The sequence below is a fragment of the Oryza sativa genome, chromosome 8, assembly GCF_034140825.1.
Source record: "Oryza sativa Japonica Group chromosome 8, ASM3414082v1".
NCBI classification, from domain to species: Eukaryota; Viridiplantae; Streptophyta; class Magnoliopsida; order Poales; family Poaceae; genus Oryza; species Oryza sativa.
The window spans coordinates 23,024,770-23,047,900 of record NC_089042.1 but is presented as its reverse complement, the minus strand read 5'-3'; the positions used below and the strand labels follow the sequence as shown (position 1 = coordinate 23,047,900).

At 43.6% G+C, this 23,131-nt stretch overlaps 1 protein-coding gene and 1 pseudogene across 1 annotated transcript; both read right to left on the bottom strand.

Moving 5' to 3' along the window:
* Positions 1-124: 124 nt before the first annotated feature.
* Positions 125-3,661, bottom strand: LOC4345789 (probable potassium transporter 4). Its single transcript, NM_001422593.1, has 5 exons — positions 3,562-3,661; positions 2,663-2,885; positions 2,284-2,577; positions 1,920-2,180; positions 125-1,830 (listed from the first exon to the last, which is right to left on the bottom strand). Exons 1-5 carry the CDS (start codon positions 3,622-3,624, stop codon positions 578-580), a joined length of 2,094 nt encoding a protein of 697 aa, NP_001409522.1. The 5' UTR covers positions 3,625-3,661; the 3' UTR covers positions 125-577.
* An 11,809-nt stretch (positions 3,662-15,470) lies between these two features.
* On the bottom strand, positions 15,471-21,017 carry LOC9272695 (DNA polymerase epsilon subunit B-like; annotated as a pseudogene).
* Between the last annotated feature and the right edge of the window lie 2,114 nt (positions 21,018-23,131).

The following is a 23,131-nucleotide window of genomic DNA, read 5'->3' as shown; positions in this document are numbered from 1 at the left end:
GCGCTCGTTGATAGGAAACTCGACGCAACCCCTACCTGGCGCGCCAACTGTCGAAACATGATTTCGGCAATAATAAAACGGGGTAGCGCACGAGACCTAAAAGTGGATGGATGTGGAGACAAAGGATTTAGACAGGTTCGGGCCCTCTCAATGAGAGGTAATACCCTACTCCTGTTTGGGGATTTGAATCCGCCGGGTGTATTATAGATCTGACGATCAGGTTGTCTCATGCCCCCTAGAGGGCCTCCTGCCCACCTTATATAGGGTGGGGGGCAGGATTACAAGATAGAAACCTTAACCAATACGGTATCGGTTTCCTAAATCTACTTTACAATATTATCAAACCAGGACTTTAGGCTGTTCCGTAATATATAAGGAAACGTAATACCCGAGTCATGATCTATTACATATTCTATAGATATAAGTTATCCCCTATGACTGGTCGGATAACCATGCCGTATGGGTATGGGGTACCCATAATATCCACACTAATAATAGGGGTTATACTGCTAATGGTAATTAATGGCCACGTACGTACGTACGGATTCGTGGGGCGCGTGCGTGGCGTTCGGCGCCGTTAGGCCTTGTAGAGCATGCCGATCTCGACGCGCTGCTGCAGCGGGATCCCGAGCGCCGGCAGCGCGGAGCGGCACGCGCCGTGCAGCAACTCGTAGAACCCGAGCAGCACCCGGTCGAACAGCCTCGTGTCCTTCCCGACGTGGAACCTCATCTTCCCCCTCACGTGCACCACCCCGGCCGCCCTCGCCGCCTCCACCCGCTCCCCCTCCTCCTCCCCGTCGACGACCCGCTCCCGCAGCGCCCCCACCACCTGCCCGGCGATGTCGTCCTCCTCGAAGTCGATCGCGTCGGCGTACCCGTACTGGATCGTGCAGCCGTACACCCCCGCTGGCCCCAGCCGGCGCACGGCCTGCACCCTGTCCTTGCCGTCCACCTTCGCCACCAGCAGGTACCGGAGCGTGAGGAACACGGTCACCTCGTGCAGCGACCGCATGTTCCTGATGTAGTGCGCGAGCACCGGGGTGAGCCACCCGCCGTCCTGCCTGTTGCTGTAGAAGAAGCAGAGGCCCGGGACGCGGCGCAAGCCGGGGCCGGACAGCAGCTCGCCGAGCCGCTCCAGCGTCACCTTGTTCGCCGCCTCGTACTCCGTCTTCCGCTGCCGGCCGTAGTACCACCCGAACATGACCGCCGCCAGCGCCACCGACACCGCGAACGGCACCCACCCTCCGCGGAGGATCTTGGTGCACACGGCGCTCACGTATGTGGCCTCGAGGAGCAGGAACGGCACTAAGTAGAGCGCCACCAGCACGACGTGGGTGCCCCAGATGATGAGCATCACCAGCGTGAGCAGGATGGTGGTGATGAGCATCACGAGGATCACCACCACCCCGAACGCGTTGCCGATGTCCTTGCCGTCGCCGAAGCCGAGGATGACGCCCACGCACAGCAGCATCAGCATGTAGTTGGTCTCCGGCGAGTACACCTCCCCTTCCTTGTCCTTGGACGTGTGCACCACCTTCACCCGCGGGAAGTAGTCCAGCACCACCGACTGCTTGATGACGGAGAAGGTGGCCGAGATCAGCGACTGGCTCGCCACGATCGCCGCCAGCGTCGCGATGATGAACATCGGCCAGTACACCGGCCGCGGCACGAACTTGTAGAACCCGTCGCTGAAGTCGTCGACGTTGTTGATCAGGTACGCCGTCTGCCCGGCGTACGTCAGCACCAGCGAAGGGTATATGCTCGACATGAACGCGATCTGGATGGACCTCTTGCTGAAGTGACCAAGATCCGCGAACATCGCCTCGGCACCTGCATCCACGCATCGCCATATATCTCAAAACAAAATCAAATTCAGTGAGACGTTTCGACATGATCAGACAAGAACATGTACTACGTGCCTGTGATGCAGAGGACGGTGCCGCCGAGTAGCTGCCAGCCTCTGGTCTGGTTCGTCATGAAGAATCTGACGATGTAATGCGGCGACATGGCTTTGAAGATGCCAGGGTAGTAGCGCCAGATGCTGTACACGCCGATGACCGGGGTGGCGAACGTCCACGCCGCCATGATCGGCGAGAACATGAAGCTCACCTTCGACGTGCCGTACTTCTGCAGCAAGAACAGCCCAACGAGAATCGCGGCCGACAGGCCCTCCACAGCAGCTGCACGACAATTGTTTTTTATCAGAAAACAACATCGGTATATGATTTATCACATTGATCACTGATCAGATATGTTATGTTCTGCAAAGTCAGTGTGCCTTACGTTTACTGACGGATGGGAACGGGCCTCTGAGTCCATCAATCGCTGACAAGACTGAGATTGCAGGAGTGAGGATGCCATCGCCGATGAGCATGCACATGCCTAGGATGGCTGTGAGCAGCAGCAGCCTCCTGGCGATTATGCTGCTTTCGATGAACCTTCTCAGTCTTCCAGGCCTTCCAGCTACGACAGGCTGATTCGAGATCAGGTTCTCTTCTTCAGTGTAGATCTTCTTGGATGGAAGGATCCCAATGTTTGCGTGCTGACAGAGCAGAGAATACATGGCAAATGTGCCACCTGCAAAACACACAGTGATCATATCAAGTTAGAAATTGTAGCTACAGATTGTTCACCAATTGAACATTGGGGCATTTGATCCAACCTTCGCCGTGGTCGTCAGCGTTGAGAGCGATGCATATGTACTTGACTACGCCAATGAGAGTGAGGGTCCAGAACATGATGCTGTATATTCCCAGGTAGTCTTCTTCAGTAGGATTCGTCAAATTCATGGATGGGTAGACGTAGAGTGGTGAGGTAACAAGGCCACCGAAAACAACACCAAGAGTCTTGTAAGCCAGGATCAGATCTTGGCTGATCCCCTTCTTCTGCAACAATAACAGCAGGGTAAATAATGTAGAAAATAGAATCAAACATTTGTATCTTTGTGAATGCAAGGTTTACTAATGTCAGCACCAGATTACATGTGCTTTCATCAAGCACAGATCAACAAACTCACTTAACTACACATCAGCATAATCATTCATTCATACATAATATACACTTTGTTAGCCAATGTCCAAAACTTTTTTTCAGAAGAAACTAGGGGAGAACAGCAAACAGTATCAACCACTCAACCAATACATCCCTACATGGTTAATTTTACTGATTTTTACTGTCCACAACCCAAATATTCTGGTAGCCACATTCATGTCTCGAGAATAGGCTTAGCTCTCTTATTTTGGTTCTTTAGTTGTAAACCTTATTTATCCTAATACAAAAATACACTGTTCCTTTTGCGTATTTTTTTTATAAAAAAAATGAAACCCAAACATTTGGGAACCAGCACTCCTGCTCTTACCAATCATCTACCTTCCTGAGTTCCTTCTTGAAGTTAGTTTAACAGTGGTTAACCCCATCATGAAGTTAATTAGCAGTGGTTAACCAAGGATTTGTATCCAATCTAGGTATTACGTAGGAGATGATCTGATCATGAAGATAGTGATGAACAAGTACGACTGATGAGATGTAATGATAGCGCTACGGTTAATCACTCTCACTTACATCTTTGTTTTTCTGTCCGGCTTCAACATCCATGGAGACTGTCACCGTGTGAGATGAAGACATTGCAAGTTGGAGAAGGGAGGTTGAAACTTGAGTGCATGAATAGCAAGAGATCGAGGTGCCTTACTTATAGATGGGTGGCCGGATGGACGTGGAAAACAACATTAGTGCATTGCTTTAGTTCGCATCTTGAATTCACAGAAGTTCTCTGTGGCTGATATTAATTTTCTTGTGTTATTTTCAACCATGAGATTAGAATCCAAGGAGACATATGCTTACCATTTTTTTCTCTCTTGGGATGAATTGTTCCTTAATTAAGAAATTTTAGCTTGGTTTTTCAATAATGAAGATATCACAATGGAACTTCTGCCTCTATATCTATGATAACATAACCATCATCATATCAAATTAAAGTACAACGAAATAAAAGAAAGAAGGAACAAAAGTGGCACAAGCCCCATTTGAAACAAATATATATATATATATATATATATATATATATATATATATATATATATATATATATATATATATATATATATATATATATATATATATATATATATATATATATATATATATATATATATATATATATATATATATATCCCGGCTAGATTAAGAACAGGTACTAAAGATGCTTTAGTACCGGTTCTAAAAATCTAACTCCTACTAAAAATGCATTTTTAGCACCGGTTGGTACTAAGAAATTTTTAGTACCAGCTGACAGTACTAAAAATGTCTTCAGAATTAGTTCAAAAAGAAAGCATGTTTATTCAAGTTAGATATGTTTAGTATGTGAGATGGTAACGCGTGTGACGGCTGAGGTAAGAGTTCTTGAGTTTGAATCCCACATAGTTTTTTGATTTAGTATGCATTTTAGTATTTTTTTTCAACTGGTATTAAAGATCGTGATCTTTAGTCTCAGTTTACTGGTCTCGATTACTATAACTGGTACTTCAAGGGTTTTTAAACGGTATTAAAGATCGTTTCTCCTGCGGTATTTAGTGTAGTAAATCCCAGAGATATACTTTCACCATTCTAAAATATATGAAACTTTAGATACGTACCGTTCGGATGATAGATAGCTATATTTTGGATAGAGGGAGTATAACCCCCCAAAAAGGGAAATCTATGGTAGAGCAGTATCAAAATACTTCTAGATAAAATCAATACAAATATAAAAGTTTGCTCCATACCCTTAAGTTGAGTTACAAGTTTAAGGCATCATAGCGCAATTTTACATGATCAGTGGATCTTTTTGATTTGCGATTACTATGCTTACGACCAATATACACACACCATGCATAAGCTCCTGCAAAAGCGCTTTCTTTTGGGAATCCAAGAGGACGCATTCAAGAGATGGAAACCCAATAATAAGTCGATGAATCTCAGTAACTTCTATTGAGTGTGCACTGACGTGTGTTATAGGCATCGGGATTTGGGTGCTTTCGTTCTACCAGTTCTCTTAGATTTTGGGTGGAACATTAAAAAAGCAAGCTTAGGAAATGATTAATTGAGTATTAATTATTAAAAACTTGAAAAAAATCTTTTGATATTTTTAAAATCTACATAGAAAACTTTTACACGGAACATATCATTTAGCTGTGCTCACGTTAAATGAGGAAATTTTTTAGCCCAAGCATGTGGGTAGAGTCCCATGACTACAAAGACAACATCTCTAGTGGATAAGAAATTTTTAGACGTCTTACAAGTAGAATAGCTGAAATACATGCTAGTGACAAGAGTTCCTATTCCAAAGAGAGAGGGACTGCGTACACAACGACGGAGACATGCATGATCACTAGCAAAATTAACTCCATTTGCGATACGACCTGCCTCTTCTTTTTCCCAAAAGCTGTACGACAAATGGTCTTGTCATGTCTCGAGTATACGCATCTTGTGCTTTTAGTTCACGAAATGCAGAGGACACGAGGATGCTGCAACGGAATCAAATGCTAGTGGATCAGTGGGGATAGTAGTAGTTCACAGGAAAGAACCTCCGATCATGTAGGTTTTGATGCAAACGGAACAGAAACTTCTGCCTTCCATTTCATACATGGTCGCTCTCACCTACTCCCTCCGTCCCATAGAAAACCAATCTAGTACTGGATGTGATACATCCTCGTACTATTAATCTAAATATACCTCTATCCAGATTTATTGTACTAGAATATGTTACATCTAATTCTAGATTCGTTTTTTTTTTTTTGGACGGAGGGAGCAAGGTATATAGCATGCAATGCTTCCTAGAATGTGTTTGAGGGAAGCTGGGACAAGCTGGGATTCTCTGTTCTCTAATCATGAGTCATGACAAGGTTAATTAATTTTTGGCACGAAGGTTTGGTAATATTACGGTTTACTTTGTAGTCACCAACATAGAAATGACTGGGCTGTGTTCATGGGGGCATCTAGCATTCTTATGAACACACCCTTTTGTCTAGAGAGAACAGAGTGGGAGGAGTAGAGGAGAGAAAAGCCAAAGGAGAGCTCACAAATTAAAATGTGAGCATAATCCAACTATCCAAGAGGCCTCCCATGCATTTCCATCTAGTTGATGAGGTGGATATAGTCAAGTCCACCTCATGTTTGAGTTACGCTAACTGATCGGTTACTAAGCAAAACCAACAAAAACAAGACAATTTTTCACCAAAAAAATATTTTTTTTATTATATCAGGCGGTTTCGGTTACTAGTTCATATGATATTTTATAATTGAAAACATGTTTTTACAATAAAATTACTATAACACGGTATACCGTTGGAATGTAATAGTTTACAATCGTATCATGCATGATACTGTTATACCAGGTGTGGTGCCATAGGTATTAGATCTAGCATCTATGTGTATCATGTCTGGTATGGTGGCGGTTTCAGTTACTAGTTCATTTGATATTTTATAATTGAAAACATGCTTTTACAATCAGAAATACTATGGCATGGTATACCGATGGAATGGAATAATTTACCAACCTCATCTTTCGCTTATGCTTATACATATAAGCCAAAATTTGAATTTTTCAACCTTAATTTGGAGTAGATTTTGCGTTTTTTTTATCATAGTTTATTTTTCAGCCTTTGCTTTTAGATCGCTAAGAACATGTATAGAAAAAATTTTATTTACATATTATTTTTCATTTGTAAATATGTCGTTTGGCTTATTCTGTCAATAAGCCAAATGATGGAGTCCTATAATCGTATCATGTCTAGTATTGTTGTACCAAGTATGGTGCCATATGGGCATCATACCTACTACCTCCGTTTCACAGTGTAAGACTTTCTAGTATTGCCCACATACATATAGATGTTAATGAATCTAAACGCATACATATGTCTAGATTCATTAACACCTAAATAAATGTGGGCAATGCTACAAAGTCTTACATTATAAAACGGAGGAAGTAGTACCTAAGGTTCGTTGAACCAATGGAATATGGTTCTCTAGTTCCCCTTCTTTTACAGTTTGGGTACACGGTTACTACATCATGACCGTATTTATAGTCGTGGGTTCAAAGGTCCAGTGGGTGAGGAACCGGGGATGGTAGCACCCCGAGTCTCTAAGCACTACTAGCTAGATAGATCAGGTCAGTCAAGCAGGTGAAAGTGTAAGCCTTGTTCATTATCTAGATTGGAATCGGATTAGTGATGTCAGATAGCAAATTCAATATTTCATCATTCTTGTCATGAACAAGCGTGCTTCAGCTACTCTCCAGTCTCATATACTGTAGGTGAAATAGATAGGGCACCTGAACTGAATGTATGATAGATGAGGTAATTAAGATGGGATGAGCACTCGAGGTGTGTGCTTAATTCATGTGTGATATATGAAACCACCAGATGCACTTGCCATGGACCGGTACATATATATGGTGGGTTTAATTAATTGGTGGCATCTCGATCTACCGATTCTCTTGTAACTGCTTTGTTTTGATTCGATCCCCTAAAAGCTCAGATATGCATGCAAAAGTGACATTTGTGCCTTCTGTTCAGCAGAAAGATTTTACAGGGACAAACTTGCTATCGAAGCTTTTCTGAAGCTTTTTTGAGAAGAACCTTGACCAATGACTCACAGGAAGAGTGCCATCCTGATATATCAAGCATTCATCCTTCTCAAATGGTAATGTTTGCATCTATCCCTTCTGGAGCTGGGTTTCCTAGTAGTCTAATGAGTGGATTTTTATTTTTGTTGGAACCGGAAGATATGTACTTCTAGTCGGACAAACATTCGAATTTGATTTACATCTAAGCATTATTGGCACGGTTAGAAAATGGCCATAGACTACTCTCGGCTCTCGTAACTCGCGACGCGGAGGGCCGCCTCAACCATACCATTATCCCCCCTTCCCCCGCTTCCGTCTCTAGCTGAGCTTGTGACAAGGGGAAGGGGACCAATCCCCCTCCTTTGTCATCTTCAGCAGCGCCAACAACAAGTGGAAAGGGGACATATCTCTCATCCTCTAGTAAGTTTTAGGATTTCTTCCAAATAAAGTTTTTATCGGTAGATTAGGTTTGTCTTTTAGGATGTCTATGGAGCTAGGATTGTATTTTATTTTTCTTTTCCTATCTATTTGTTGATGTCCCTGTTTCATGGGGTCATCGATGAAGAGCTAGGAAGACGTGTGTTGCATGTTGCCGATAATTCGATCGGTGGCTCTAGCTTTAGGGTTCAGGCCGCCGATTTTTGTTACTAATACTGGCTTTCAGATTTGTGAAAAGATTGAAGATAGTGGCCAATACATGTTTATATACTTTTGCACGTGCCGAAGTTGGTCAGCTTTGTGGTTGCACTCGTCTACTCATGTCTCTTGCAACGTTGTTTGTATCACATAGGAAAAAATACTAATCTCCTTAAAAATTAGGTACAGTAACAACTCACCATGTCACTATGGCCTAGTGTGGCTCTCCTGGATTCACATTATCTAAAAAAAATGGCTCTTCTGGATTCTTGCAGAAAATAATCTTTAGATTAAATTAAAGTGGCTTAATCTTTGATCCAAGATATGAATAAAAATGTTCGCCTTAATAACTTTAATCTACAGATAACTCCAACTCTAAGAAATTTTAGAGCTAGGAGAATCCAAGTAAAAATTTGGAGATAAAAAAACTGTCCTAAGAGCATCACCAAGATATTGACAATAATCAATTCCCAAAACAATATTTTTTGGAGCTCCTAAACTGAATATAGAAAGTGTCACACCCCAATCTGGCACCGCCGTATAATGGCACCTGATAGGAGCGTGTCATAGGAAAAACGGCGCGAACCGCTTCCTACGAAACCGCGATCACAGTACCAGTCCTAGAACATAGCGCTGGTACCCACGGTGACAAATATGAATCATTGCAATCCTTAAAATAAATAGAGGACTTATTTACCTTAACTTAGGTTGCAGCTCAGAACAGCCCGAGATTGCAACCGACGACGCGGACGAGGAAACACCAACAACAGCGGCAGCAGCGGAACCAACGGACTAACACCCAACACCACAGGCGACGGCTGGGAACCAGGACGAAACCCTAACCTTCACTTTACTTCATCTTCAACTTCCGGGCGGAGGAACTATATATATATTTATATAGAGCAAGGGTGAGTACTTTCGTACTCAGCAAGTCACGGGAATTTAGGTGTTTGATGCAAGCTTGGAAGAGAGGCAAGGTTGTTTTTGCAAATCTTTTGTTTTGAAATCATTTTGAAATCACTAAGTGATTTATTTCTTTCTAAGTTTGGGCCGAAAAGAGACTTGTGTCTCGATTCGACTTTAAGAGATGTTTTTCAACAGCTCATTTGGTAATGTACCGTCCTCCCGGGTCAGATCATTACTTCTCGGCTCCCAGAGCCATTCCACTTGATTAATCGGCTCCCAGAGCCTTTTCATTTTCTCGGACTCCCAGAGTCCAGCTGCCCAGCAGCACAACATTCCGCTTCCACTCGGGAAGCCTAGTCTATGATGTCCGTAGACATCCCGAATCACACAGATTCGTTTCTTGACCACTCAGGTCATCCATCTGCCACATAGGCTGATTCTGGTAATGATTCCCACACCACAACAACTTTTCTCAAAGCACAGGCAAACAAATCTACGCTACAGGAAACACCTCACATCCGCCCATGACCATGGGCACGGCTGTTCGAACAGTTAGTTAACCTCTGCAGAGGGGGTACACTTTACCCACACGACATTACTAACCCGGATCACCCAGCCCGTGAGATCAGCCACGTCGGGAGACCTTAAGGCTTTCATGACAAGGCATTTCGAAAGCCGACACAGGTTCACCATATGCCAACGAGAGGGGTCCCAGACCAACACCAGATTAGGTCCCAGACCATACTATGCCAGGAAGCCCGAGGGTTCTCCCCGACACCACCCCGTTGAATCCACATGTCTCTTGGCATCATGGCTCCCCCGATTAGCTAATTACTCAGCCAGGGGCATCCCATTGCACCCGTGTGGTCGTACTTGTTATATGCTCGGATGAATTTCCCATAGGAATCGGTCCTTATATGCGAATACGGGACAGTGCCACACAGGCACAACCCCCGCATCGCGAGTTTTCACAATCCATTTTATTTTCAAACACACCGACGCCACATGTCGGGTTTTCAAGGCTTCTCAAACCCATTTCCCAAGTTTTCGACAAACAACGGTGTATGTGGGATATTTGGTATACGCGCTCAGAGAGCACAGATACTGAGGTACCACAAAGGTGGAACGACAAGGAAATCAGGGTAGTACAACCTACAGGAATTAGTGCGACTACTAGGTAGGTCCGTCGGTTTGGCACGCATACCGAGGCCAAGCAAGTTGAGTGTGTGATTCTAATAATGCAAGTTGCAAACAAAATAATAATGATTTTCCAATTATAGGAGCAATTGGTCAAAGGGTGACTTGCCTTGCTCAAGGTCTTCATGAAGCTTCACGAATCTTCGAGAAAACCCGCGATCGACGAAAATCCGGTAACCGCAACTATACGCAAACAATCGAAAACCTAAACAAAAGACCAAAAGAAGGATCCTATTTAGACTAATTAGTAGTGCCATTAAATAGATCTTAATTTTATGGAAATACTGGAAGTGGAACGGAGTCAATCGGACGAGCGGTCGAGGAGATATGAATTTTGGAAGTTTAATTGGAATTTCTAGAAGACGAGAGATGGTCTATGGAATTTATAGAAATAATATTCTCAAGAATATTATTGAATTTCACTGACAAGCAGGACCAAGGGAAAATGATTCATAGAATTTTGGAATAAGGAATTGATTTGTGGAAAAATCCCTTTTTGGAAGGGAAATCAAGGAGGGATGTATATTAGACTTGGGCCGAGCGAAGAGGGCGCGGCCCAGGGCATTTGCGGCGCGGCCGAGGCAAGCGGGCCGGCGCGCGGGAGGGAGGTGGCCCAAGGCCGAGCGAGGCGCGGCCTACGCGACGCAAGCCGGTGGACGCGGTCCACCGTGCCGGGCGCAAGGTGGGACCCACAAGGCGGCGACACAGCTCACGCGGGCCAGGTGCACGCAAGGCGGCGCGATGGATTGGAGGACCGGGAGACCTTTGACCGGTCTCCGCGGGGCCGGGCGGCTGAGGTGGCATCCACGTGGACGCCACGTCGGATGGGGAAGGGAGAGGAGGCCGGGAATGGCAACGGACGGCCGGCGGCGAGCGACGCAATCCGGCGAACGGCGGTGGGAGAGAGAGAGAGGTGGACACCGGCGGATAGAGGAGGTCAAGGGGAAACAATTCAACGGAGCGGATTAGCCGGGGAAGGAACGACGGCTGCTGGCGGCGGCGACCAATCTCGCCGGCACGCCGACGTGGCCGCGCGCGAAAAGAGCGAAGGGCGCGCGGGCTCGGGCTTAGCCGAACCGGTATGGTGTTGCGACGTGCACGCGGTGACGCGGGACCCGATGGTCGCCGCGTTCGAACTCGCGGAGGCGCTATGCGGCGGCGGAAGGGGCAGCATGGCGCGGGAGCGGGTTGGGAGGCCGACGACTGGGGCGGCAGCCTGGGAAGGTTCAAGGGGACACGGGGAGGGTCGCGGCGCAAGGAATCGGCGAGAGAAGGGCCGACGGCGGCAGATTGCGGCGGCGGCCATCGCCGGCGGGGAAAAGGGGAAAACTCGCTGGGGCAACGGGAGTCCAATTCACCGGGGAAGGAGCTTCTACACGGCTCCGGGAACTCGTTTCAAGCAACGGGCGGCGACGAGCTAGCCTAGGGGGTCATGGCGACGGCGAGGTGGACGCGACGGCGGGGCGGCGCGGCGAAAAGGGGGAGAGAGGAGGGGAGCGGCCAAGGCGACGTCCGGGGAGGCTGCTAGGGACGCGGGGAGGGTGATGGCGACGGGATTCGGCGCGGGACCGACCGGCGGTAGCGCGCGACTGCGCACGGCGGCCGCGGAAGCAGAGCATCGGCGTGACGAACGCACAAACTACCATGTCCCAGTGCTGTTTAGGAGTCGCTAGAGGATGTAGACGAGAGGACTTGGACCGGGAGCTCACCGACGAGCGGGAACGGCGTCGGCGGACGGATGGCGTCGCGGCGAGGCAGACGCGACGGCGGGGCGGCGCGGTACCGAGGGGGCGCGGCCGGGGAAGAAGGGAGGGAGAGGTGGCGATGGGGCAGCCCGGTGGCGGTCCAGCGATGTCTCGGTCGTGGCGGCGGCGGCCAGCGACGAGGAGGCGACGGCACTCCGTTCCCAGGAGCACGGTACCAAGGGGATAGATAAGGGCCGCGGGGTTGGGCTTTTATAGGAAGATGGTGCTCGGCTAGCGCTCATAGGCGGTGCGGCAGTTTCGTGGGCGGTGCGGAAGCGGCGACAGCGTGGATGTGTTGGGCGGCGAAGGCGGTAGATCGGACGGCGAAAAATCGGGTCACGAGAGCGGGAGGAGCAATTTGGCGCGGTCAAGGTGGGAGCGGCGTGCTGGCATGGTTGTGGTGGAGGCATGGGCGCGGCAGAGCGACATCGGCGACTCTGCCTCCTAGCACAAGGGGACAAGGGGAAGAGAGAGGGAAAGGGTGGAGGAGGGCGGTGGAAAGGGGAGCTTGCCTTTACCAATTTGGGAGGAAGAGGGAAGGAGAGGGGGGTCTCTGCCTCCGGGATTTGGAAGCACGAGCGCAGGATGGCGGGACCGGGTGGCAGCGCGGGCACAGGCGGTGCCAGGGCTTGACGCATCGGCGACCGGGCGGTCGGCCACGCGCGAGCGCGCACGGGAACGAGCAAAGGCGGTGAAGGTTTGGATGGTGGCGGCGGGATTTCAAAGGCGGTGGCGGAAATTGAATCATGGTGATGGCGCATAGCGCGGCGAGAGGAGAGAGAGAAAGGAAATAGAGAGAGCGAGGAAGGAGAGAGAAAGAAGAGAGGTGTTGCCTCTCTCTCCCGGCGCGTGCAGCGCGCGTGCGGGGAGGAGGAGGAGCGGCCGAGAGGAGAGAACCGGGCTGAGAGGAGATGGGCCGAAGGAGGGAATCGGCCCACAAAAATCCGAGGGACGCAAAATAGACTTTGACAGAGAGATTGAATTTGGAGAGAATTGGGGCTTGGAAATGGAATTTGGATATCTTTGGAGTCGGGCGAATATTTGGCAAGGTTTTGAGATTTGGAATTTGAATTTCGAATTTGATTACTTGGACTCAGGGAAACAGGGAGGAGTCAACAACGGGATTCAAAAAGGGAATTTGATATTTCTAGGACGGGGACAATTATTTGGCGGGGATTCAAAAAGATGCGATTCACCTTTGGGATAGTTGAATCGGAATTGGGATCTTGAGGTGGGGGATTTTGTTGGCGACGAGAGAGAACAACAATGGAGATTTGAATTGAGATCCACGGCACGACTTAGACTCTCACACAAAGAACGAAATTTTCACATATAGGATTTTGCCGAACTAGTTTTTAACGCCTCACGAAAAGCGGAGCGTTACAGAAAGTGGGAAAAATAATATTTCCAAGAGATAGCTAAAATTGATTTCGTATAATGAAAAGTGGGCTCTCCCTTTAAGAGTATTACCAAGAGATTGACAATAATCAATTCCCAAAACTATGTTTTTTGGAGTTCCTAAACTGAATATAGGAAGTAAGAAAAATAATATTTTCAAGAGATAGATTAAAATTGATTTCCTATAATAAAAGGTGGGTCTCCCTCTAACTACCAACAGAAAAAAAAATAGTTTTTCTGCTCCTCCCCTATGCACGCACCGCGCCAGGCCAGCTCCTCCTTCATCTCGCGAAATTTCTCTGTGCGCACTCGAGAGAGCGATTGGGAAAAAAAATCGCTTCCTTAAAGTGAAGGATAAGATATCTGGAGTTGGGACCTGAATTATTAGGAGACAGGTTAGGGATTCTGTTGGATGCGATTTTTTTTATCAAAATTTCTTAAATCTTAGGATAGGGAATATAAAGTAAGCTGTTGTTCATGCTAAGTAGGCCTACGTATCTAATTTGAGCTGGTGTTTGGGGTTTGGGTACTCACCAGTCACACCGATCAGCCAGGTTTGAGTAATCTTTGACTTGGGTCCCTATGAGGACATATTCGGTGAAAATGAGCTAAGTGTTAAAAACTTCATGAAAATCATACCTAAAAGTTTCGTAAATTCATGAAAAAAATACTAGAGATAGGTGTAGATATAAAATACATTCTCACCAAATCTCAACTCCAAACTCAAGTTAGTTTATGAGAAACAAAAAAGACAAATTTCAGGTGAATAGTGTCCTGTTACTATTCACCTGAAATTTGTCTTTTTTGTTACTCCTAAACGAAGTTGAGTTTGAACTTGAGATTTGGTAAGAATGTATTTCATATCTACACCTATCTCTAGTATTTTTTTCATCATTATATAACTCTACTATCTGTGTTTAATAATTCTGAACTTCTATAATTTGATCATACCAAATTATCCGTTTATGTATTATTTGCCCTACTTTGAAAACCTAGTGGCGGAGCCAGACCATCTATGCTCCACCACTGCATTCTTCACTCTAGATTACTTTAGAAAAGGTTGTCAAAGCAGAAAGAAGAAGCTATTCACTACCTGGGCTTAGCAACATCGTTGAGTCCACCATGGAGTAAACATACGTAATAATTCCTTGATAGTTTTTTAATTATACAACACAACATAAATAAATCAATAAAATTAAAGAGAGTATGATTGGGCCCAACGCATTGCGCCGACATGGTGGGTTCTCAACCCTTTAGTCCCATCTTCGCCTTATCCTTTTAGATCATTTTCCCCGTCTGATTATTTTGATTCAGACCACTCCATTTCCAATTGAAACTTCCAACTGGAAGAAAACATATTTTGTTTGCTTTCGCCAATGTGATTGACACCTGACAGATCTTGTTCTAAGCAGTCGACCGAATCGACAGAAAACAAATGAAAGCACTAACAAATGAAAGCACTAGCACAACAATTTTCCTATTGGTATGAAATTCGCATGGCACTATATATATAATATATATGTAACCGGCATCAATTTTTCCACGTACATTAGATTGTGAACACACATGCTAACATTTGGGTTGGTGTGATATTGTTGTTTAGTGGTGGAATAAAGCCACGGCAAGAACATCAAAGAGATGTATAAAAAATTAATGAGATACCCTTCCTGATTTTTTGGGGAATGTTCTATGCACCCTACTAAGCCCTCTATATACTCATATTTTAGAGGATTTGAATTGAACAGATCGAATAGATCGTTCTGGTCACATATAGAGAATAGCATATCTATTGACAAGAGCCAATACAAACGGAGAAAAAAAAGGATGGATGCCTGTTCGCTGTAATGGAAGTTGTAGGGGAAATGACCATACATTAGATGCAAAGTTACTGTAAAAGAGGATTCGGCAATTCAGATGAGCTGAAGTCAAGCCATGTCTAACCACATAAATCCCCAGAAATTATAGGTATAGTAAAAGAAGCCATCACATTCACTCTTGAAAATAAGAAATATATTGGATTTAGTCCCATATGGCCATATCGAACAAACCAAGAAATATATTGGTTTGTACATTTATTGCAGATCTAGTGAGATCTGGTGTTTCTGGCGTCCCACTATCTTGCACGACTGCAAAGGTCCCAAAGCAAAAGGACATTGGGGATACCAAGTTGGACTTCAGCATCGACAACCACAACCAAAAGATGAAGTTCTCTTCCAATTCTTCAAGGTCTCAATGAGTTCGAATGTAATCAGAAAACCAACTCAGGTTCGTGTTGATCTTCGTGGTTGACGTTGAGATGTCAGTTCATCAAAATGTTCCACAAAGCAGGGCGTGCAGAATTCTGTAGAGCTCACATGTAACTCAGCCATATTAATTCTGCAGTATTATTCATGTTTCAGTATAATAAAACGAAAACTTCCACAATTGGGAGATCCAATCTTTGGAGGAACAAAAAAAATGGCACTTTTGTTACCTTTGTTTACAACAATTTAAGCCTAGATATTTCAAAGTGCCTGAACCCCATTTTGTGACTTAAGCATAGGACAGCAAAATATTCTGCTATGCTAAGTACAATGCCATTAGAGGGGTCCTTGTTAAGAAACCACTACCATGATGCCATCTATGAGGACAAACGAAATGTCATCATCAGTTTGCCTAAGAGAAGCACCAACCACAACGTCATGCATATTATGTCATCTCAAATTAGCTTGCATGAAAATGAACTCCACCTTAAATAGTTAAATATCAGCCTGATGTATGTGGCGATAACCGATAGGGAGTTAACTGAAGATTTGGAGAATGGTAGTTTGGATGATACAGGTTACCAAATTGGCGAGCTTCATTTTGATCTCTCCTCTTTAGTATTAACTTTCTAATGCAGAAAGCTCAACCTCCTTAGTGCAAGGACGGTAAGCTGCAAAGCTGCTGTCGTTAGCAAAAGAACCAGGATTGAAGCAAGTTATTCCTGCGTATTTGAAGGCCTTCTGCTCGCTCTTGTCACCAAGTACTATCTGAAGAAGTTTTTCAGGAGAAAAATGAGCAAAGAACCTTCAAAACTTTTCTTGATAGTGGTGAATTGTAATAGTTATACAACAAAAGGTAATTATGCATGCACGGTCAAGCAATTAGATGAGTACAACAGCAGATTCATCATAACAAAATTTAGAGCACATTTCAAGGTCCTGAATAATCTTATTGTCCTAAATGGCATACCGTGTGAGGAGTAGGGTAGAGCCGAAGGCAATGATCATAGTTCCATATGATAGGCTGAACTGTAAGAGGCAATGGGCAAAGATGACTCTGATGGGTGATGGTTGCTACCAGCTGAAAAGAAATTGATTTGTTAATTTCTTAAACAATATATATATGTGCTTATTGAAATAACAAAAAGGAGGGTTGTTTAACATACATGCTCAAAAGGGTCACTTGTTTCTTCTGTTGTTGGGGGAATTAGACAAGACCGCCGCATTCTATATAGGAGGTCTTGCTGGAAAAACACAATTTCTTGTGTATAAAACTTCACCCTGGAAAATTACAGCTGTATAAAATTTCTTTATTGGAGATAGAATATACGATAATTGCAATCTGCAAAGTTAGTGCTGTGTTAATCATGACAACTCAAAAAGGGTTAATGCGTAGTTCAGACAGGATTTTCTGTGCCAATAGGTCACTTTATGGTAGTGTCAGTGGATAGTCGAGTATATGAAGCTTTTTACAAGATTTGACTGAAATGTCAGTGGAATCACTAAAGATGAATCAGATAAGGTCAGAAAAAATATGATAAAATAGGGAAGATAATGCTTAATACAAAAACAAAAGGTAGAATGTGTGCATCATGCATTATGTCACCGACCAAAAATCTGTTAATACACATCAATAGACTAGTACGGATATGGTGATTAAGCCTCTTCAAATCGTCATGAAGCTAGCACCACTGTGCACCATGATCATGGTATTGTGTGGATAGCTCTCAGAAAAATGAGAAGGTTAGTTTTGTGAGTCATCAAAATAACTACAGGTTACCAACAGCTTATAGTCTGAATCACGCCAGGCTATGGATGATAACCTGACCATAAAATGTGGACTCATGGTGAAATAATTGGGTGTTAAGTATTACAATCTAACATATACATCAAAAGAAACAGCATCATGCTTTCAGTTCCAATAAAAAGAAACCAGCATTTTTTATCCTCCTTCCTTGAGAAAAGGGAAATAGCACCATCACGCATGATGCATTCTTGTTCAAGGGCTTACATTTGACATTTCTAAATTTGGACATATAGTAGTTTTAAAAAGAGTGTTTTGATGGTGCCCATAGCATCATAAAACCTCAGGCACCATGTAAAAATGCAGATAATGACATGATCACACCAGACAGTATTTTAATGTCAAACCTGCAGGGGTTGCTTACGAATATTGCATTTGGGATGTGCTTCTGCAGTTCCTCAGTTAGATATTTTGGAAGTGTACACCTTGGGAGGGCTTTAGAAGGGCCTGAAATGTGTTCTCAAGTCAGAGAAATAGCACATCATAGAGAAACAAAGAAACGTACCATTCTAGTTATCTGAGATACAGATTGACATTATTTACAATTAACTAGTTCATTTCTAACCAACCATATCACAGCATTCCTTAATTTAAATATAAAAGGAATGTCGATAATAGTAGAGCATAAAAAAGATTAGATCAACCCAGATTTAATTCATTAGTGACCAAACAAAACTGAGCTGGAGTAAATTTACATGTTGATATGAACAGTTGTCAGCTAAAAGCATATCAATGAGTTTTGGAGTACCTGCATCTTCAGGACCAGGAATGAATAAAAAACGACTATGTTCCTTTAACCTAGATCGAGCTGCAATCATCTCACCAAGCTTTCCAAACTGTAATCTACAAGAAGTCTCTTCAATTGGAAGGTGAAAACAAAATGCAAGCTTTTACTATCTCATAGAACATAAAAGTCAGACCTGAGTTCTTCAAATGAATTGAATGCCAGATTGCAAGGCCGGGAGCAGAAATTGCCCATTAAAACAAAGAGGGAAGGAACTGCTTCTACACTATCATAACCATCAAGAACAACACCTAATTTCTCCATGGTCTTCTCTACGAGATAACACATTTGAACATCCCGAGAGAAGAGCTCAATAATAACAGTTAATTTGTATTAGGGACTAGTACAAATGTAAATACCTCAGAACTGTCAAGCCAAACATCTGAAAGTATCACAAACATATCATTCATGGCCTTCTTCTCTAAGGTTGATAATCTTACCTGTTTGACATATCCATTCATAAATGATATCATAAAGATGATTTCGAAAATCAGATTACATAAAGAACAGAATCATTGAACTTACTGTTTCTTCAGCTGCTATGACACCTCCACCGAAGAAATCAAGCCCCATAAGCATCGAAAGTGATGCTTCCCTATCCTCTAAAGGAGGAAATCCACATGTATTTACCTGCAGATGAGAGGAATATGATTACATTGAACATAACAATACAAGGAAAGAGCTGAACACATTCTTGTGGACAACAATTACAGACCTGGAAAATGCCATTTGAAAGCAATTCCCCTTCTGCTAAAATTACGGTGTTTTCAACGAAGAAACCTGAGGTGATTTTGTGCTCTGTGCTAAGGAAAGAAGTGATACTATTCTGAGTAAGCAAGAAATTATGGATCAAATCAAGTTTTGGTGCCGAACGTGAATCCTGCATTTATGCTATGTTATTCAATATTATCACTCTAATTTGAGTGGATCTTAGGTGGCTGAAGAAACTGATATTGATATTCAATTTGCAGATTAATCATACTACGATATATAATAATGGGTTCTCAGGATATAGCATTTGATAAGTCAATTGGCACAGCTCCAGTAAGATCCTCCAAGTAGAATTGGCGTTCCTCCAACTGTGATATGACCCCCATAATCCATCTCCGACCAGTGCACCCAATTAGAGACTGTATAGAAGTTATCTACATGAAAACACTGTGTAAGTAGTCACATACAATACCTAAGAATATTTTGGAAAAACCATGACATGAAACAAAGAAATACCTCACAATTATCATCTTCGGTCATAACAGTGTCAAAAGCTGGCTTAGAAAAGTATTTGTCACGAGCAAGCCTCTAAAGCAGAACCTGATACCTATCCCTGTATAGGGCTGCTTTATCTCCAGCTTCTCCATGGATGAGTAATCTGCTGGTATGCCTAGATAATAGCATAAGTAGTAAAAGATTGTAGGTCCTTTAACCAATTATAGCTTATAATTCAGGATTGATTAGAAATAATGCAACACAGCTTTATGCTCATGCATTCTAGCATCAAGTGAATTTGTGTGTCCTAATAAGGGGGATCAATGGGAAGCACCATATTGTAGCGATGGGGTCATGGGTGCATGCCTCCAGGGTTCAAATCCTGATGCCCACAGTTAAACGGACATGTGTGTCCATAGTGCAGAGGCCAGAAGTTACTTCCATTATCTAAAAATAAGGGGAATCAATTATATGCCGCTGAAGTAAATATTGCTATCATTGTCTTATTTGCATGTAGATAGGTTTGGGCGACGTGTCAGCCATACAGTAGTAGCGAATTCTCAACTGCTACTCATTTTCACCTAAAATCAAGTCCTTTCATTTTCCACAACCCAATTGATACTTATGAAGAGGTCAAGAGGGTAACAGTCTAATCTAGTCAAGCACAAGATCATGAGTACCAACAAAAAATGTTCTGCATCTTAACAAGTTTTCTCTGACACAAGGAAATGTCTAATCTAATTATTCTTCGTTGAGTCATGGAAGATTTAGCACACTTAGTATCCAATTTTGCCAAAGTAGCAATTCTCTAAACCACAGCTCAACAGTAATAAGCGGGGAAGGAAATAGCAAAATTCTCAACTGCCCAGACGGAATTGCCCAGATCTACAAAGGGGAAGCGGCATCTACATACTCGTAGAAGACTTTCTTGATTGGATCGTAGTGGAACCGTGGCACGACGAACGAATCCACCACCCGCAGCGCCGAGCGCGCGCTGGTGGCCGCCGGAGACGCCGCATCGACCGCCTCCTCCGCCTCGACAAGCAGCGCCACCACGCGCCGGACCGCGTCCCGGTCAAGGATCGACGACTGCAGTGCCCGACGCGCACATTATAGCCATGAAACTACCAAATTAGAGAACAGCAGACCACGGCGCGCGTACCAAATGAGACTAGAGGGAGAGAGAAGTTACGCGGCTCCTTGTCGAGCTCGTCGAGGAGGAGGTCGAGGGCGTCGTCCTCGGCGTCGGGGAAGCGGGCCAGGAAGGCGGCGGCCTCCTCGAGGGCGTCCACCTTGAGGGTGAACCCGCGCAGCCGGAACTTGCGCTGCAGCTTCTTCCGCGTCGCCGCCGAGGGCGTCGCCATGGGAGGGAGAGGGGGGCGTTGGGGAATGGCTGTGGCGGGAAAGCCGGGTTGGGGTTTGGAAATTGGCGGGAGCCGCGGTGGCGGTGGCGGTCGCTCGGACGACGAGGGCTGGCGGCGGCTAGAGTCGTCTTCAGTTCTTCACCGTGTCGCCAACGGCCCAATAGCTGAAGAAACCCATCAACTGGTTTATGCGGCTGGGCCGTTGCGGGCTGCCCCGTCGACCCTATTTAACCCAAGCTGGCTGGGTTCGTTTCTAATTGTGGAGAATACTTCTCGGCATGCAAAACATAATTAGCTAATAAATATTAGCTTAAAACATTTATAAAAAATTACTCCCTCTGTTTCAGATTATAAGACGTTTTGATTTTGGTTAAAGTCATACTACTTTAAATTTAACTACGTTTATGCACAAATATAGTAATATTTATAATACCAAATTAGTTTCATTAAATCAATAATTGAATACATTTTTAAAATAAATTTGTGTTAAGTTGAAATTATTACTATTTTTTTATAAACTTAGTCAAACTTGAAGTAGTTTGATTTTGACCAAAGTCAAAACGTCTTATGATCTAAAACGGAGGGAGGGAGTAATATGATTTTAAAGCGGAGTTTAACAGTTTAAAAAAACGTACGCATGAAAAACGAATAATTTAGTAGGGGATTTTTTTTTAGAGACGAAGAGAGCATAACAAAGAACACACCGTAGACAATTTGTGGCCTTACTGATGTGGCGTGTGGCAGCCCAGCAGGTCTACCCAAGTTGTTTTAGCCTTCTTTGGAAATTGGAACGCACTAGATTTTTTTAATGACTTTCATGGGAATTAGATCAAACTCTCTGAAATTTGGTACTAAAATTTATGGGTCTGACGTTTTCTGGAAACAATGGATAATTAGGAGTTTGATTCAAGACACGTGAACAGGGAAATTGGCATTTGAATTCAATTTCTATCCATTTGGATTATTGTATAAATTTTGAAATGGAATCCATTTTCTTACACTCACGGTATCATTCAAATGAGGCTCTACTATAGGATTCGAGTTCTATAGAAAGAAAATATATTAAGAATTAACATCATTTATGATGTATTATCATTTCTACTATATATGTCCTAAAATAAAGTAATTACTGACCATATTTGGATATTAGGATGTAGGGTGTATATTCAATAAATGAGATGTATGATAAGGGTGTGATGGATGTCGTGATGTTCTTAGATATTTTCCTAGCAAATATGTTCATGGAGAGGGTGTGATGGATGTCATGACGTTCTTATATGTGCTTTCTTGGAAGAGATGATATGGAGAAGGTGTGTTGGATGTCATGATGTTCCAACTGTCCTACCTTTGTGATTGTCGCTGTCCTCTCTTCTTTCTCCAATGATCTCATAACTTTCCTTAGGCTGTGTTTAGATCCAAAGTTTGTATCCAAACTTCAGTCCTTTTTCATCACATCAACCTGTTATACACACACAATTTTTCAGTCATATCATCTCCAATTTCAACCAAAATCCAAACTTTACGCTGAACTAAACACAGCCTTAACAAAGGAGTTTATGGCTGTGACAACTGCTCCTTTCAAAAAAAACAACTCCTATAATTTAAAATTCATATTAAAATAAATCAACTTACACATTCTTACCCATCATCGATTCACAAACTGAGAAAATATATCCCTTCCATACCTGTTACCTAACCACCCATCAGTCCTAAGTTTCAACTAATAAGGAGCATTTTAGTCTTTTCCCTTCTATTCTTATTGTTGCCTTAGGATAGTACACAAAGACCTTATGTTTCTTAAGTTTATTGTCAATTTGTTCCTGTGAAAGTACATCTAGGTTTTCTAAATGGGTTCTTTTACTAATTGATGATAAAACGATTAAGGGCCTAATATATTTAAGAAGTGTAGCAATAGTTTCTTTGAGGAAATCAATAACGCATGGTAATCCATAAAAGGAAAACAAAAGTGCGGTATATGGACCAAAAATAGTTGAAATTCATTTTTAATTTTGAAATTTGAGTCTAGGTATGTCGTATTATCAAGGGGACACATGCAATGGATTTTGGTGTAATCTCAATGTTCAAAACAACCCTTGATCTTTAGATGACATACACCTACTAGAACATGAACATTGGGCTAAATGTTCTATGTTTTTGGAGCTTGGGGACCAAAAGTTTTAGGCGAGTGTTATTTGTTCCAAGACTAGTGCTACTGTAAGTTTTGTTTTTGAGACTAGATGTTCTACAT